The sequence below is a fragment of the Eulemur rufifrons genome, chromosome 19, assembly GCF_041146395.1.
Source record: "Eulemur rufifrons isolate Redbay chromosome 19, OSU_ERuf_1, whole genome shotgun sequence".
NCBI lineage: Eukaryota > Metazoa > Chordata > Mammalia > Primates > Lemuridae > Eulemur > Eulemur rufifrons.
Window position 1 is genome coordinate 24,056,434 of NC_091001.1, and position 19,323 is coordinate 24,075,756.

The 19,323-nt window shown below is 36.1% G+C and overlaps 1 protein-coding gene across 4 annotated transcripts in view; it reads right to left on the reverse strand.

The window, feature by feature from the left end:
* The window catches only part of SLIT2 (slit guidance ligand 2), a 345,922-nt gene that overhangs the window by 34,224 nt on the left and 292,375 nt on the right, over nucleotides 1-19,323 (reverse strand). For all 4 annotated transcript variants that reach the window (XM_069493906.1, XM_069493904.1, XM_069493905.1 and 1 more), the window contains 3 exons: nucleotides 13,329-13,453; nucleotides 13,108-13,205; nucleotides 11,727-11,866 (listed from right to left, as the gene is read on the reverse strand). In XM_069493906.1, the coding sequence (XP_069350007.1) occupies nucleotides 11,727-11,866; nucleotides 13,108-13,205; nucleotides 13,329-13,453 (363 nt within the window). The remainder of the gene's footprint in view (nucleotides 1-11,726; nucleotides 11,867-13,107; nucleotides 13,206-13,328; nucleotides 13,454-19,323) is intronic.

The window sequence follows — 19,323 nt, forward strand, 5'->3', positions numbered from 1 at the left end:
TTTTTTCTTTTTAAAAGTTCTGATGTCTCTTTCCTCTCATTTCATTCCATGTGGTTATATCTCCTTTGTCTCTAATTTTATTTTAGGACTCTGAGCTTCTCCAACAGTCAGAGTCTGTAATAATGTTGCACAGAGGAGAAGGAGTGGCCTGTGACCAGGATCTCTGTGCTTCAAAAGACCCGAGGTACAAAGTAGAACAGCAGTGTAGTTTAGCTCTATATTCACTGTGGGGCCAGAAGCTGCTCTGCAAAGCAATCAACCCTTTCCCCTCTATTCAAAGGGAGCTGGTGTTACCAGTTAGGGCTTTTCAGGACAGACTATAAAATAGCAATGAAGATTCTCCTTCTTAAGGTATTAAAAAGGTGGCACAGGAAAGAGAACCAAAGACTACTGTGTCTTGCAGAAGGGGATAAAGTGAGTCCAATGCCTTGTTTCACCAACTTTTCAATAAGTATAGAGAGTACCTTGAACTCTGAATGACAGCTGCAATTAATAACTACTATTAATAATATATATCCTGTCATTAAGTATAATAATAATCTGGAAAGTGTTTTATTCACTTAAATATGTCAAAGACATCAAAACTCATATGAAGTGGAGAATATCTGAATTGATTTACATTTCCTGCACACACTCTCAAATTTCTTAAGCATACTTTTTTCTTAAAAAAAAAAAAAGTACTGGTTTCACGCGTGGCATTGTTGAAAACTATAGTGATCCTTTGGCAAATGAGCAAATAATGAAGATATTACATGGTTTATGGAAGTTAGCATACAATGTTTCCTGAAAAGAGTAAGAATAGTGTAAAAGGAAAGTCACTGTTTATAATAGGATTAGTTTACATGTGCTATCTGAGAGTGAGGATTTTTTATTAAACCAAAAAAAAAAAAAAAGCAGCTTCAGTTTAATTTTCATAATACAATGTTAGGAAGAAATTTTTTGAGCTAGATCCAGCAAATTATTAAAAGATGAGTATGACAAAGCATTTACCCTGGAGAAATGACCCTATGGAAAATTTAAAGAAACAAGATGAACGTGTAATTGTCCACTATTCCTTAAGTTTTTTTTAGTGATTGAGATATGGACAGCATTTTGGCCTAGAAACTGGGCTAAAGGGTATCATTATTTTTAAGTATTATTGAAAACTATATTACACAGTTCCAAAATATATCATTACTCCTGAAAAGATTTGTTCTCTTTGTAAAATAAACCATGTTAACTATAGATAGGGAGTTTTTGATGAGTTATCAATTGAATGATTAATTGCTTTCTATTTACCAAGAAATTTGGGCAAAAGTGTGTCTTGGCTAGTCTTATTTAGTCCTCAAAGCCTGCTTAGCAGAAAGGAGGTTGGGTTTTTCCAACTCAAATCACTGTTTAAAATATTGTTTTACAATAGATGGAGCAATAGGAAAGGGTACCCAATTAATAATCACTAATTTTTCTAAAAGTTAGCTCTTTTAATTCGGGTTGGACATACCTACAACAAAAGTAATTTTAGATACCAATATATAGTGTTACTAGAACACTTAAGTGTTGTTACTGTTGCTACCCTTCTAATGTAAATAGATTAGTTTCTCCTCTCTCTGAAATAGATAGAATCTCAGAGTCCATTCTGGGGATCACAGATGTATGAAGGGGGTGTGGAGTGTTCTGGAGCTGACATTGCAGCCTGTTTTTGTTCCTATTCATAAATTGTAACAAACTAGTTTTTTTTTTTTTTAATGAGAAAGGGATGTTAATATTAATAATAATGGAGAGGAAATTTAAGACAGCAATCTGAATAACTGGACAAGAATTCTAGTGTTAAACTTAATCAGTTATGACATTTTCAAGTATATCTACAACAAGGGAGGAAGTCTGGTTGAATTCCTGACAGAATTCCCAGGACGCAGATTTTTGGAGGGTCAAACACATCATTCTTCAAATATTTGCATTCTGAGCTCTTGCTTGGCTCAAGAAAAGTCTAAATAAATGGTATTAATTTTACTCTCTTTGAATTAGCTCAGCAAGGGAAGATAGCAAAAAGAAGCAACCACCTGGATAAAATAAATGAGATTTAATTTCTTAAAAGTAAGCTGCTTGAGGGCAAGGGATTCCTTTATTTATATTTTTATTCCTCTCCATTTCCATCACATTCATTAGCAAATTGTCTGGCACAAACTATGTATGCCATGAAAAAAAACGTGAGAGCACTGATTTCATTGCTTCTTGCAGGAAAATGCTTTTTAAATGTCAATGAATGAAACTCAGATTGCTTTAAGGACAATGTAAGAAAGCAGAGCAGGAATAAGAAAGCTGGTAGCAAGCAGATTTGTGTTCTGAGATCCTAGCCTGAGGTGCTTCCTTGCAGGCTGAACTAGATGGGTAATCTGTTGGCTCTGAGACATCCCTACAATTTCTTCTGGCAAACAGTGACCATCTCAATAGGAAACGGAGAAGGATGAGCTCTAGGATGCAGGAACTGTATGTGTCAGCATTTAAATGGCATGTTTGAGAATGGGTAAGACGGATGGACCTGAATGTTTCTCATTACTGAATTTTATAAATTCAATACTATACATTTTAATAGTGTACAAAAGCGTACATACCCCATTTGATCTTTATTTATATAAACAGAAACATTCTCTCTCCTCTCACAGACCTTGCAATGTAGCAGAGAGATTGATGAACTGCAGTAGAAAGTGGATATAGCTGATGGGATTATGGGAGTCATCCTACGGCAGCTTAACTGAATTGGACCTGGTTCTCCTCTTGCTGATCCAGATCATCCCTACTTGTTACATAGTGTACTCAAGCTTCTAATTTCGGCACCACAGCACATTAACACAGGCACATGCTGGGTCTTCAATCTGAATATTCAGTCCCCGTAACAGTGGTGACAGTAACCATTGGCTTTATTTCCATCTGTAAGTGAAGGATTACTTAAGAACAGGGTGTTTCTGTTGCTTATTTTTTAAAAGAGCCGACTTTTCCTCAGGGTTTCCTTTTCATAATCTGATGCTTTCTTTTTTGTGTTCACTATTCCAAAACTTGTCCTATTAATTAGGAATAATTAATGGACCTTCAAAATATGATCAATAAACTATCCAGACTGCCCCCACTTTGCTAAACTTAATTGAATCCAGTTGTTAGTATAGAAATAGAAGGAACTAAACATAAGGGCCTCTGAGTTCTTGACGATACATTAGCCACTGACAGACGATTTCTTTGCGTGAAATGTGTGCAAAATGGGACATATGCAACATGGGAACATCACCATGGAGAAACCTCCTGAGATAAAGTTAATCATAATTCCAAATAGGAAGGCTTGGCCGGGCGCGGTGGCTCACGCCTGTAATCCTAGCACTCTGGGAGGCCGAGGTGGGCGGATCGTTTGAGCTCAGGAGTTCGAGACCAGCCTGAGCAAGAGCGAGACCCCATCTCTACTAAAAATAGAAAGAAATTATACAGACAGCTAAATATATATGTAGAAAAAATTAGCCGGGCATGGTGGTACATGCCTGTAGTCCCAGCTACTCGGGAGGCTGAGACAGGAGGATCCCTTGAGCTCAGGAGTTTGAGGTTGCTGTGAGCTAGGCTGACGCCACGGCACTCACTCTAGCCTGGGCAACAGAGTGAGACACTGTCTCAAAAAAAAAAAAAACCAAAACAAAAAACAAATAGGAAGGCTCAAGAAAACGTGTTATAGATATAGATATTAAGATGTTTCAATGAAGGAAAATCATTTTTTGGTTTTAATTTTTGTATTATAAATGATATGAAATGAGTTGCTCGATACTCCTTGTCCGCCAGAGAGTTTGATCAGTGTTCATATTCAGAAAAGGTGTCTTTCTTTATCAACAAACTAGTAAAGGAGCTACATTATGTTATCAATGTTCTTAGGATATGAGAAGGGATGGCTGTGTACTGAGAAAACTCTGACCTGATCTGAACTTGCAGTCAAGAATCAAAGCCAAAGAGTTTGCCTGGTAGACAAGGGTAATGTTTTACGGATTTTTGTATCACTTTCAATGCTTAGCATGGTGTCCCACATGAGGTATTTTCTAAATAAACATCTTGTGCATTTTTAAATGAAAAAATTTACCTCTCCAAATAAATAAACAAAAAAGTAGGTATTTTTTAGTACTTCCTCATTGGAACACTCAGGCTTAATAATATAGCCAATTCCAACAGCTACTGAAACTCTAGAAAATATTTAACTTGGTTTCAAAAATAAATAAATCCAAATTAGATTCAATAAGACTTGGTTAGGCTAAATTGCTGTTCTGGGCTCAATGGGCACTGTCTGTTAACTAAAGAGCAAACAGAAATCTTTAAAATGTTTTCTGTGATTCAAATGCACTTAAGAAAGCTTTGAAAGGTTGGAAGACAAATGCAAACCACACAATATTGTTAGGCTGCCAAAGTATTCTCTCTAGTTAAAACAGACTGCAACTTTAGTTTCTCTTATTTGAGGCTCACAAGTACGTTTTAAACTATACTGATTTTGATATAAAGACCTTATACAGATGCAGAATTAATAATAGAAGTCACTGTTATTAAGAGATAATGAAAAAAATCTAAAAATACACACAAAACCTAAAAATATAACTCAGCTAAATTCAAGAGTTCTTCAGTATTCAATATTTCCTTACACTTATAAGTAAAGGGGTAAAGAGAACCAGGGACTTATATCCCAAAATAAAGTCTTTCCATATACAGTGAGCAGAGAAAGCAAAAGTAAATAATGATAGAGACAGAACTGAAAGATATGGGGAGAGAAATTCCTTCCTACATATAATTTACTTTGGGCAATTTTCATCAAAATTCCCATAAAAAATTATTTTGTCACCAGGAATGGCATCCAATAAATCTGAACCATATCACTACAGCGAGGATGGTTGGAATTAAGCGATGCAAAACTTAAACCTATCACACGGGGAAGCCCCCGATATTTCTGGAGTATAGACATTTACCATTTTAAAGTGTTTTCCTATACATTCTTCTTACATGCTATTCTCAAATGTCTGTGTGAAGTAGGACAGATATCATTATCCTTGTAAACTGGGAGAAGTCAGAGAGTTTATGAATATTAGTGCCAGGAGGAGAAACCTGAGCTTTTTCCATTACCTACACAAATTAAGCACCTGCCCTATGTAATGGAAGGCAGCCTTGTTCTCAGGGGAATTAATTAATTAATCGTGCAGGCATTGATTGGGTGCTTCCTTTTTTCCATGTCCAGATGAAACAGATTGCTTGTCTGCACTTGAATTTTGTGCCTACAGCTTTATTCTTTTCAAATGTACATAAGGACAATTGTATACAGGCAACAGAAGAGACAGCAGGGAGAGCAGAAGAAAAGTTTGGCATAAACCATTAGTGGGAGGCACTGTGAGATGGGGAAGAAGCAAAGCCTGGAAGATGGCAGCAAGGAAGAAGGGACTAGCTCCAGTGGAAGGTCCCCAAATCAGAGTGAGTGCCCTGGGGTCAGGGAGACATTGGTCTGTATCTGGGCCCCTGTGTACAAGATTTGTATCCCTGAGTAAGTGCTTTACTGTTGTTTTATAAAAGTTATTGCTCACATTTGTATTGTTCACATAAACCATGGAGTTTTTTTAAAAAATTAATATTGTCAACTAATTACAGAGGTTCTCTTTATTTATGAAAATTACCCTAGGTGCTAAAAAGAAAGTGAAATTCTATTTCTAATTACATTTTGGATTAAAAATACAGAGACTGATTGGACTGCATTTACAAGCAAATTCAGTGAGGTGCAAATTCTTGGAAATAAAAGAGATCTTTTATAAACATAAGCATGAAATTTAGTCAACACACGAAACCACATGGTGATTTAAAACACGACTGCACTGCCAACCTTGTTGCTGAGAGTATATATAACTATTTAAGGACATATTCCTGTGATGGAATAATTGCTGCTATGTTTCTGAAACAGACTCAGACCTTAGACACCCCTGCCCCAGACCATCAATTGCTTTAGTTCTTGTAAAAAAAGACAAAATTTGACTAAGGAAGGTATTGGGTGCATGGATCCACGGAGAATAGCATTTATTATATTTTTACATTCTAAAATATAAAGCCATTTTTTTCATTTTTTTAAACTGAACTCTGCACACATTGAGAGGAAGTGAGCAAACACAGTAAATCACCCAAACAATGCAACAGAAAAAAAAAATGAAGTCCATAGTAAGCGAAGACAGAAATATCTGCTATATATTTCCATATTAGCCTTATAATCCTACTGCAAATACGTCATATACCACGGAAACTATCAAGACAAGCAGACATTGTGCTCCTTTTAGGACACTGTGCCTGCTCTTGGTATTTGAAGATTTTTGGTAAACTGAATGATTACAAATCCAATGTTATTAGTTAAAATTGAGTCTCTAAGATAAAATTTCATGAAGATTCCATGATGATTCCCAAAACATAGTTACCATTCTAATAATTCTATGGCTCCCTTTCCTGGGCCCTGACATATTTGGGGAGCCACGTGGACCAAGTTGATGTCAGTGATTAACTATGGCTCTTTTTCTGCTTTAAAAATACTCCCTAGTACTCATAAAATCCTATAATGTGAATTTGACAATGTCATTTTATAAATCAACCTCTTGGGCTTTGAACTACTGGTTTCATGAAATGTTTCAACAAATGTATACACCTTCAAATATTTTTCATGTTTTAAGTCACTAAAGATATTGATTTAAGGTCATGGGAAAATTCTTACTACTTTAAAATTTTTCTCTCTACAGCCTATCTACTGTGCTAAATGGCCCATGTTTTTCATTATAGAAACAATATATGTTCTTGGTATATTTCAAAAGTAAAAGCATATAGACAAGTAGAAAATATTAGTCCCTTTTTTTTAGCCACCTCCTCTTTCCACTCAAAGAGTTTCTATTATAACCTTGTAAAAATGGATAAAGTGCGTGTCAGAGGCCCCTTTTACAGTGTTTGGCATAGCTACACATATATCAAGCATCGGAATGACTGATTTGACATATTGCTTTCAGATTTCATAGTTTGTCAACATTCCTTTTAGAGTGTACACACAGTGAAATCTATGTAGCGTTAAAAGAAAGAGGGAAACAGAAATGAAAATCATAATAGACTTAAAAAGGCAACTAACCTTTTTCCACCTCATTCAGATTAGCAGCTGGCAGCGACAAAGACAGAAGAGACAAAAGACTTTTTACATTGCGGTACAACAGCAGAGCACATGAAGCCAACGCGCAGCATTAACAACAGAGAAGCCAGGGTGAGAGAGCAAACTGAAGCAAGGCTTACATTTCTTACCTACAGCCGGGCCAAACGCACAAACATGGAGAAATGAGGCAAAAGGTAAACGCCGTCACAGGGAGCTAGAGACCTGTGTCTAAACCAGGTGATGTGACAACCAGCAGCTTTACTGTTTGAGACGTACACTGAATGACTTGTGCATGGGAATCAGAGATTTGGAAAACAAAGAGATAATGGGTATAAAGTGAAAAATTAAAGTGTTTTGAATTTTTTTCCACAGAATATATCCTAAGACTTGACGTGCCCAAATTGTATGAAAACTTTCATTTTACTGAATTTATGTCATCCCACTAAGCAATATGAGGGCTTAAAATGTGACCAACTTTGTATCATACTTGTATATGGCGCCATAAGCACAGGGTTAAGACAAAGTCTTGACGTAGCAGATCCAGGGTTTTGACTGGTGGGAAATATGAAAAAACATGTGTTTCAATTAAACACCTAAGTTAATACCACAGCCTAACAAGAGGGGTCCACTTTTTTTTAACAGGGGTGCATGTTTATAATTTTCATTTTTATAGGTTTCGAGCTTGTATAATTTAAGGAATTCCTGGAAATTTACCTCCAAGAAATGTCTTGTTTTTAGAAAAAAGGGATTGATTTAAAACACACAAAAAAATCAAAACCAAAGTTTCTCAAGCTAAAATTAAAATCCTAGAATTAATTTTAAATTAGTTGTTTGACAATTCTGAAGCCCTACTTTCCCTATACTTAGCATAGAGATTTTAATTTAAAATCATAGTGAATTCAACTTTTCAAAAATTAAACTTGTCTGAAACATACTAGAAATCAACAGTCATACATTATACAATGAGATAGACAGATGATGGATTGAAGCAGGTGGAGAAGAACAGTTTTGATGACTGGCAGGGGGAGGTTACAGCAAGGTTTAGATAACAGCAAAACAGTAGCAACCCTTACAATTTATGTTGTTAATCCCTGGAGCAGGAAAGAGCAGAGAGTTTTCCACTCTAATAACTCAATAACTGTTTACTGTGATTTTTTTGATCACTCAGGGCTTAAATGTAGTTTAATAAATTCCCCAATAATGGATCATTTTATTTTGAATATTTCTAGCCATGTTTTATAGCCTGCTCATCACACATCATGACTTCTCTGTCAGATTGCTCTCAGATTTCTGAATTTTTTCCATTGACAATATTATGTCCATTCTGACTCTTGATATGGAAGACAAATGCAAAAATTTTCACCATAATAATTTACAAGCTTTTTCTCTTATGTTTTATTTGCTCCTATTAAACAGAGTTTACTTTCTCATCGAATGCATTTGGAATATAGAGTAAAAAAATCTTCAAAGGAAAAAGCAATTTGTGACTGGAATGATTTTTTTTTTTTTTTTTTTTTTTTTTTTGAGACAGAGTCTCACTCTGTTGCCCAGGCTAGAGTGAGTGCCGTGGCGTCAGCCTAGCTCACAGCAACCTCAAACTCCTGAGCTCAAGCGATCCTCCTGTCTCAGCCTCCCGAGTAGCTGGGACTACAGGCATGCGCCACCATGCCCGGCTAATTTTTTTTTTTTCTATATATATTTTTAGCTGTCCATATAATTTCTTTCTATTTTTAGTAGAGGTGGGGTCTCGCTCTTGCTCAGGCTGGTCTCGAACTCCTGAGCTCAAACGATCCGCCCACCTCGGCCTCCCAGAGTGCTAGGATTACAGGCGTGAGCCACCGCGCCCGGCCTGGAATGATTTTTAAACAATGACCAAATTATTATATTCTCTGAGCATAGTGGGGCTTCTGTTCACAGATCTTATACTTACTAATCAGATTCTGAACTTAAATGTAAAACAGTATAATCACATTATAAGATTTCTCACTAACTGCAGACTTGGATGAAGCAGGATATGAGACTCGAGAGTCCCATTTATATTTCTTTATAATTAAAGGCCACTTATGTGCCACCGATTTCAAAATCTGCAGATGGTTGCTTGAAATTTTGTAAATGAGCTCATTTCACATATGCATAAAAATACTACAGTTAATAGATGAGTTATAAATTTGCCCTAGATAGCTTCTCTAATGCCAGATCGTCAAACTCTTCATGGCCCACAGGACCCAGTCCAAAGTTACGGTAATGTCTTCACGCTCTGTATGCCACGCACTTTCACTGAGTTTAGTGTTTTTGTCGATCCTTTGTTCAAATTAAGGCAAACTGACATTTGCAATAGTTACAAGTAAAAAGATTAAACAGTCTCAGTTCTTGTGGAGAGCTAAAGGGCTCTTGACAAGACATGGCAGGTTTCCACATGACAGCTTTTATAGATGTCACATTTTGGCTAAAAATGGTTTTGTTAAGCTTTGGATGTTCATGATATGTTTCAAGAAAGAGCTCTGAAATAGGGAAGTGAGTCTTCGCAACACTTCTCAGAGGAAATTTCTCTGAACTGATTACTTAGGATAGGAGAAAATGTGTGTTCAAGAGGAGCTGGTGAAGGAAAGGAGCTTGGGAAATAAAGGGTTAGCAGGTAAGGCAAAGACTCAAAAGAAAGGATAAAAACAAGGAACAGCAGGAATAAAGCCAAAGCAAGGGGACCCCTCCAAATCAACTCAGGAGAGTCTACCACCTTGCATAAATTATCATTAAAAACATACGGACAGCCATGCTGCCAAGCCTCGGTTTTTATCAGGATGTAGATATATATGTGTGTATATATATATATATGTGTGTGTGTGTGTGTGTGTGTATAAATATAAATTCCTGGTTTCTGTGCTTAGGAAGACATTGGTTAGCCAAAGTGGGCTTGAAATGCTTGGGTCCAATTTGTCTGGCAGAGTCAGAGTGGGTTGCTTTAAGGAGGCCCTTGAAATTAACCAAGTTCTTAATCCCTTTCTCCAGTGATCAGAACAATGATGGAAAAAGAGCATTATTCTATCCTAAGAAGGGTCTAGGGACTATATTTTAGTGTAAACACTAGCTTTTCATACAAGTCTAAATCAGCCCACCCAATAAGGCTCAGATTCTCAGGGTAGCTCCAGTGGCTCCAGAATCAGGGCCCTTGGGCTAATGGAAAGTATCTGAGGTGTGACAAAGGTAATTGGTGTGAAAGTCAAAGCTATGTAACACCTGAATGCTTTCCAGCCAATTTAGAGCAGGTGCATGTTGGATACACTTGCTATCCTTTATTAGTGCAAAATCCTCAAAGAATGGTCAAATTCTGCCCACTAAGCGGTCTAAGGGCTGTATATGTGTAGTAGAACATGTGGTAATACAGCACATCAAATTCCTACTGGAAATTTGGTATGATATTACTTTACATGCCATCAGGTGCCTTACTGGTGTAAGAAGAAAAAAAAAAAAAAAACAGACCATGGAAAAGGCAGCTTTAGAACCTCATTATTCTATCCAGCATTTTCCCATCAACAAAGGTATTTAGTAAAATGCAAAGTTTAATTTCCATGCTTACTTTCAATGATTTTCAGACTAATCCTTAGGAAAATTTAAGTATGCAGATGTGTGTCCCTCTTTTATATTTAGAGATGTTAACTCTAGTCACCTACATTTTTATTTAACCCTCTGATAATCTTAACTATGTATTAAATTACATAGAAATTGACATAATTAATGAAATGTACCCAGAAAAATGAAAATGGTAACTTTGAATAAAGTGACAGAAATTACTTCTCCATTTTTTCTTACAAATAAAATGTGTAACATTCTCTTTTTCTCTCTCAACTTTAGGTGATTTATTAAGGATAAAAGATAACTATGAAGTTTCTTTCTGTAGCCACAAAAATCAATCAAACAGATGTCCCAACAAAATAGACAAGTCATAAACTTGATGCTGATCTTACAGAAAATCGGTTTGAATAGGGGTGAAGTTTAGCAATTTGGGTGGTCAAGTCTTATGAGATTTACCACCTAAAGAGAAAAAAGCATCAGAAAAAAAGGTTATGGTTTCATAAGACTCTTTGAAATGCTCACTATCTTCCTGACTGAGTTTTACATTGAAGGACATGGGTTACCAGAGGCAGACACTCACTAGTGAAGAAATGAGTATGGATATGAGTAATCTCAAATACTTAATTATGTTTTGGCTATGTAAAGAAATGCCCTCCCTTCCCTGTTACCCTCTTTTCATATGTGTTGGTGGGTTTGTTTGCAGAGGGAAAATGGTTTGCAGTAAAATGCCATTGAATTGTGGGACTAAAAGCTTCAGCACAATAGCTTCTTTTCTTTTGCTGGATAGCATAACTTTATGATAGGTCCACGTGTTTGAACTGAGCTTGCTGGGTCTTTTTTGTTTGGCTGAAACCATCTTTAAGTCCTTCTGTTATTTACATTACATCTAATTTTCAAAACACCTACCAGTTATCGAATAACACAATGGTTTATTCAACATATATAACATAATGCCAATGATGCTTTCAAACCCATACACAGAAGACATAATATTTCCTATTCTTCGTACCTGTATACTCAGGTGGGCAAAGGCATGTGTAGTTATTAATTCCATCAACGCAAGTAGAATTATTTTCACAGTCATTATCTTCACAATCATCAACATTGACTTCACAATTTTCCCCTTCAAAGCCATCAGCACAAATACACCTGAATGCCAGGGAAGGAAAGGCAGAAAACAATCTTTTTACTGCATTTTAAAGCCATGTGTTCCAAATATTGAAAAAAGCATAAATACACTCATTAACTACAGAGCTTTTAACTCTAAGAAATTGATTTTTAAAATGCTTTTAAATGACATGCTGTAAACATCAATTTATGGTAATATCACCAAATCAGAAACTGTTTAAAAAAATTTATTCTGGCTCCAAAACAGCTGATGGCTCCATGCTCTTAAAAGTTAATATATCCTATATATTTATAGGTCTAAAACATAAGCAAAGTTTTACTCTATAGACTCTTGAGTTGTGCTCAAATAAAATAATTCATGCTTCCTTGCTCACAAATGAGGAGAATTAGTTCTGGTTTTTAAAAATTATATCCACTACCCTATGTTTAATGTCTTTGATGCCTTGAAATAAAAATACATCTGAAAATAAAGTTTTATCTTCAATATGATTACAAAATGTGAATGTTCTCTTTAAGTCTCAATAAATGCAATTTTTTCTGGCATAAAACATTGTATTTTTAATCTTGAGTACATATCAGAATAATCTTTGAATACAGTCTAGATGAATAAGAGATAATTTTATAATGCAATGCAGAAGCGAAGTATATTTCTTCTAAAAAGTGAAGTTTCTAACAAGCTTTAGTAGTAGGTTAGCATTCTTATGTGAAATTATTAGTGTCATTTAATAAAGAACTCCATTTCATAATTCATGAAGTACATCTGAAGTAATTGTACCATATGATTAAATAACTCAAGACTAAGATTGTTCACAGCATGTCTGTCTACTTATATTGTGTCTTGGAAATAAATCATTAATTTCCTGTTTCAGTGGGACCTACATCTTATCATTACATATTGTCTGTTAAAGCAATAAGCAAAACAACAGATGAATATACGACTTTCAGTAGGGGACCAGTTGGCTATTAATTAGTATAATGGAGTCAATTCTTTGTCTTTCCTTAATCTGACTTGATTAATCATGATTTGTGTATGTGCACATTGGTAAATTCTTTTTGATTTTATAGCATCCCAAGCTGAAAACACTGTGATGCCTCCATTTGTTTCTAATATTGCAATATCTCTGAGATGGACCCATAGATATTGTCCTTACTCTGGCATTCTTTAAAAAAGTGTTCTTTGATTTGAAAAGGAAAATGCATGCTTTCTTAGTTATTCTTGCTCTAATACTTCAGACATAGAAGATCATAGATTAATTACCTACCAGAATCCATCTTTTTCTCCTTCTTTTAGGTGGCAAGTTCCTCCATGTTTACATGGGTTACTGATGCACGCATGAATTGGTACATCACAATCCTGTCCCTGGAGAAGAAAAGGGCAATTGGAGTTGAATAGATATCACAGAGACAGCACAGTAAAATAATAAACGCACACCGAGGAAAGCTATATTTTCAAATCGCAGCTCTTGCAACAGCTTCCACTTACCTTAAAACCATAAGGGCAGGTGCATCGATAAAAGTCAACTGGATCACTATTACAGGTGCCATCATTTTTACATGGATTTGACAGGCAGGGATTACATTTAGCTAGAATATTGATATCCACAGGACCTACAAATTAATTGAAAAATATGAGAGAGGCTTTCTATTTTTAGGCCCCTTATTCCTATGCTTTGATCGTAACAATAAATTTTGTATAAAAATTATCATTGGTCACATATCCATACGTGCTTCTCTTCCATGACAAAACCAGAAATCAGTATCATCATATCATGTTCATGGCCTTCTCACTAGGATGAGAACTGTGAGACTGTGAGACTCTCTGAAGTCAGAGTTAGACTCTGGGTTGATAGCTCAGGCGGTTAGTAACCGATGTTAATGACGCCAGTGCCACAGGGTGAGTCCCCTCATGGGCTGGCCAGCTTATGTGGATGTGTTCCATGGCCACTGCCTGCACTTTGACCTCAGCCAGCTTCATGGAAATGCATGCCATGTGTCCCAGAGAGGACTACGTGTGCAGGGGTGTTGTAGGGTGGGCGAGTCTTGTGGGCAAGTAGAAATTCATCACTGCAATAGAATGTACCTGCCTAGATAACATTAGCTCAGTGCTGTTTCATACAGGAGATACAAAACTGTCATTTTTATGCATATGTAAATAAACCAAAACTGTAGTCTCCATTATACTCTTCCCCATATCTTTTGATTCAGTTTATTTGTTGGTTTGTTAGCACAATACATGATGAGTGAGTGTTCTGTATCTTCTTCTCTGAGAAGAAAGACACCACAGAGATAATATCTACTTGCAATCTCATGTTTTGGGACACACCTTTAAAAATTTCAAGATCCACAAAAAGTCTATACTAAATGCATATTTAGCTGCAGCCGTTTTCCTTTGGTTGCATATATTTATTTGATAAATGGCTAAAAATGTAGAAATTGTTCTGTCTTCAATAAAATTATGTTCCACTGATGACACTTTTTTGCATTGTTTGTGAGAGCTCACTAGACCACCTTTTTACAACTCTGCCTGACATCTTTACATTTAAAAGGCTAATATTTTATAATATAAACATTAATTATATTTCTACTGTCACCAATCTCTCTGTAGCTCCTTATCCTTATTGGAACAAGAAGTGATTACTCCAATTGCATGTTTAATCACATATAGTTTCTAGCAAAGTTATCTGGACAATTATACAGCAGCCTTCCCCCGCCCCAACTAGCACTGCTCTAACCTTCTAAGGTACCTTCACCCAAAGCATTGCATGACTTCTGCTCACATAAATCACTTTTCATCAAATGATTCTCCAGATTAGAGATCACATGTGTGAGTTGTTGGTCAACATGGTGGTCACAGAGATTCTCCATATCTCTTCATATCCCTTGCCCTGGGAAATACTAGTACATATTCAAATAATGGTTTTGGATTAAAATTCACAAAAAGGATAGTGTTCTGCATTTTTCAGTTTCTCTTTTGACCAAATCCTCCCCCACCTCCAGAAATATGTCCACATTGAAATTCCTGTGTATTTTTAACTATGTGGGAATAAATGACAGTTCTGGGGACGATTGTGCTAATGGGAAGAGGTGGTGCTTGCTTCTAATGACACCTCAGTCACTAGGGGAGAGTGTGCCAGTGCCAATCTCCCTTCAACTTTTTCCTGGTAACCAGAATAAATAATGCAATTACAGCTGGAAAATCGCTGGGCTTAATTCTGAAATGAGCCTCGCAGAAATTTAATTTCTCACTCTCTTTCTCAATGTATTTATTAATTAAGGGCAACTAAATTAGCTATTCAGCCAACGCTAGAGAAATGAATGGTAGCAGTTAGGTAAAGCAGTTAGTGAAATTGATGTAATACCTCCCAATAGATGGTTTTATGTTTGCTAAAGTTATCTTATTTAGAGTCAGCAACAGAAAAGGAAATATCTCATTTATAGTGGATCCCTTAGCTAGGCCAGAAGAAAGAAGAATCTAACTCAGAACAAAGGCGTAGGATGAAGCGGCTAAGCATGTACACCAGCAAAATAGCAAGTCAGCAAATGCAAGGACTGTAAACATTCATTTGGCCAGCTCCCAAGACCTTGAGGAAAAATGTCTTTTGGCCCATTACTGTGCTTTCAACCTTGTAAAGCCGGGATTTGAATAGAGGCGTTCAGGGTTGGTAGACTGCAAGTTCATTCTGTGGAATGTGACATCTTTCAAAAATTATATTTGAGTATTTAGATGAGAAGCTAGAGATTGTTTTGGGGAAAGAAACTGAATACATTTTGAAGGATTTAATAGAGTATATAGGTAACACAAATGCCAAGCTGAAGTAGTCATTGTCTAGTTTTATGATATTGTCAAGATTTATTTAATAAATGTTTAAGGAACTATATGTGATAAATAAGCATTATCTAATATCTCCACTTTTTTTCAAAGACCAAATTTAATTTCCTATATAGCTAATTATGCTCAATTGTTTTCATATCTGGAATATTGCATGAGCATATGAAGGGAGATCATCGTCTGCTTGTATGTATTTGGTTTAGCTAAAAGAATAAAGATAACAAGTTTTCTCACATGTTATCTCCAAATGTCTTAAAATGATCTAATTCCTGGCCGGGCGCGGTGGCTCACGCCTGTAATCCTAGCACTCTGGGAGGCCGAGGTGGGCGGATCGTTTGAGCTCAGGAGTTCGAGACCAGCCTGAGCAAGAGCGAGACCCCATCTCTACTAAAAATAGAAAGAAATTATATGGACAGCTAAAAATATATATAGAAAAAATTAGCCAGGCATGGTGGTGCATGCCTGTAGTCCCAGCTACTTGGGAGGCTGAGACAGGAGGATCGCTTGAGCTCAGGAGTTTGAGGTTGCTGTGAGCTAGGCTGACGCCACGGCACTCACTCTAGCCTGGGCAACAGAGTGAGACTCTGTCTCAAAAAAAAAAAAAAAAAAAAAAAAAAAAATGATCTAATTCCTTTTCCTATTTTATTTAGATCATAATTCCACCTAACTAAAAATCCTTCTTAGAATGTGATTTTTACATCTACCTGGTTTATCTAAATTTGCGTATTTCTACGGTCTAATCCCGTAGAGCGATATCCCTTGTATCTGGCTCTCTCCTCTCACTCATCTTCCCACCCATATTTTGCTCCTCTTCTAAATCTAACATCTTCTGTTTGCCTCTAACTTGTAATTTATTTCCCATCCAGTATACTTTCTTGGAGATTCTGTCTTGCAATCTTCTTATTTAAGGGAAATGACATCTTTAATCTGTTTAAAGACTATAAGATAATAAGGAGATCATATCAGAGCTAAAGGAAGATGCTAAATAAAGCCATCATAAGATGGTAGAAGAGTTAGCATAGCTTTCCAGGGGCAAATGAAGACTTGTAGAATTTTGCACACTTGATTATTCCCCCATGAAAAAAGATGTCCAGGAATAGGAATTAAAAAAGTCTTCTAGCATCATACACAGCAATCTTGGGCACAGAATCTGAAGTCCATCAACAGAAGTTAGTAAGTCAGATTTGCCACTTAAGTGTGTGTTATTAGGATAATGGCAGCCACCCCAATGGGTTGTTTGAAGCATTAAATGAGACGTTAATGAATGTCAGGCAGGGAACCTAGTGAGATCAAGTACAGAAGTCACAGTGTCACTCTTTCCCTAGACTTCCAGAGTCAGAATGGGTGGGGAGAACAAAAGGGTTTTCCTTAAAAGGAGAAAAGAAGTTCTTTGTTTGCTTGTCCAAATTTCAACACAGGCAAAGGCAAACCAGAGCTTGCCATTTATCTATTCATCATAAGTTCCCTGAGTACCTTCGATATATGCCAGGAGCTGCCAAAGGGGAAACTATAGGGACTATCACAAAACCCACGGGGAATGGAAGTGGGCATAAATAGATAATTACCACTGGGAACAACATCAAGAGTTGGTGACTTTATGCTGTTAAGGAACGCAACTATGCTTTGTAAATTTGGTGTGGACAAGCACCAGAAATGACAGCACAGCTTTAAGGAGCAGCAGAGGTATTCTGTGTTCTTGCCTTGCTGCTTGGTAAGGAACTACTGTCTTCAAGCTTTACTCCTTTCTAAAGCTAACTGGTTCCAAGAAATGTTAAAATATTGTCAACAAATTAGCCCTCATGAGATGTGTGCCACAGAAGAGAAGAGAACTCTTGTTTCAGGGATATAGATCTTTAGTAATGTAACTGAATTAAAGGAGGCCAGCCCAGGCTAACTGGCTTGATTTAAGATTTGATCTTGACTTAAGAGAGCACTATAATATCAGCTATATGGGTGGAGATGTGTTAAGCTTAATAATTCAAAGGGAAAATGAGAAGAAAGTTTGGTTAACAATCTGTCTCCGTCAGTTACTTTAATCTTTAATGGAAGAAATACCGGACCTCAAATGCATTAAAGGTTGTAGGCAGACTTGCTTACTTGACTCAAATCACTAGTTATGCACCTGACACCAACATTGCTACCCACTGGGAATAGCATCTCACTTTGATTTATTACCAAAAGCTCCAGACAAAAATTTCTAACTATATCCCAGAGTCTCCCTTCATTCTGGCATTCCTTGGAAACATGAGTCAAATAACAAATCCTATTGCATTGTCCTTGTATAAAGTCAGAGGTACATCAAAGAAAACTCAGGAAACATGTAGGAGATATACGATGTTGGGCATAATTAACTAAATGGAGGTTTTTATTTAAAATCAACGATTCTGTGCTCCACTTGCTACTACATTACTGAATTTCTTAAGCATTAATATCAAATGCATGTTTGTTAACCTTTCATTATTAAGTCATCCATTTATCAAATATTTATTGAGGATCTATTTTGTGCCAGGCATTCAGGTTAGTTTTGAAGGATCAGAGCCAAGGGAAATGCCTGAGGTTTCCGGAAAAACTTACAGTTCAGCATTAGAGATATATATGTATCAATTAGAGAATGAATGTGGGGAATTAGAATGCATGTCTTAGAGTATGTGTTTTAAGTTTCTGCAAACACTCAAGGGAGAGAAATCCACCAAGTGAATGGAAATATAAATATGAGGTTCGGAAGAAAAGTCATGGCTAGATATTTGAAGCCATGGATTGAAATCAATTGAGAATTTAATAGACCTAAGGACAGAACTCCACATATGTCTACACTAAAATGTGGGTGAAAAAGCAAAAGGAATGAAGAGGCCAAGAGAATGTATGGAAAGGAAAAATGGCCACCATGGTCTAAAATAAAAAGGGAGCAAATAAAGATAATTAAAACTAAGCCACTGAAATTGATAAGACAGAAGTCCTTGGTATCCTTCTAGTTTCATTGGAGGAGTGGAGATGGTCACCAGATTATGGGGATTAAAATCTTGTAAATCTGCATTACATAAATGGTTAACTACAAAGACAAAGGCTAAGTTATTACCAGCTTTGCCATTTGCTACATTTAGATGTGACCTTAGGCCCAATATATGAACTTCTTGAATCAAAATTAAGTGGAAAGAATAATAATTATTTTATGAAATTCTTTTATCAGAGAAAATATAAATGTAAAATATTTAGGAACAGAGCATTAATTGTTGGTTCTCTTCACTTAATGAAGTAAATGTCTGTTAAAATTATCTCAGAATTTTAAGTTTTAAAAGTGTAATGAAAAATAGCCTCTTTTTCTTTTTTAAAACTGGTGTTTTTGGAAGATAACCATGCACAAATCTGAATATTCTCTTTAGTCATTGAGCAAATCAAAGTCCCCCAAAAAGGTTATTTCAAAGTTACAGCTATGTACTAGTGATGCAAAGTTTGAAAATGTAAAAAAGATTTGAGGAAGTTCTACATAATGCTTCAAAATTGATCTAACTAGTCAATTTTTCATTCCTCCAGTTTAGGCTAAATTATTTAATCACTTTCATACTTAATTAAATGACTAAAGACACTATCAATAATTTTGAGACATAAAAGCCCTCACTCAACCTTATCAAAAATTTCCCCCAAAAGGAAG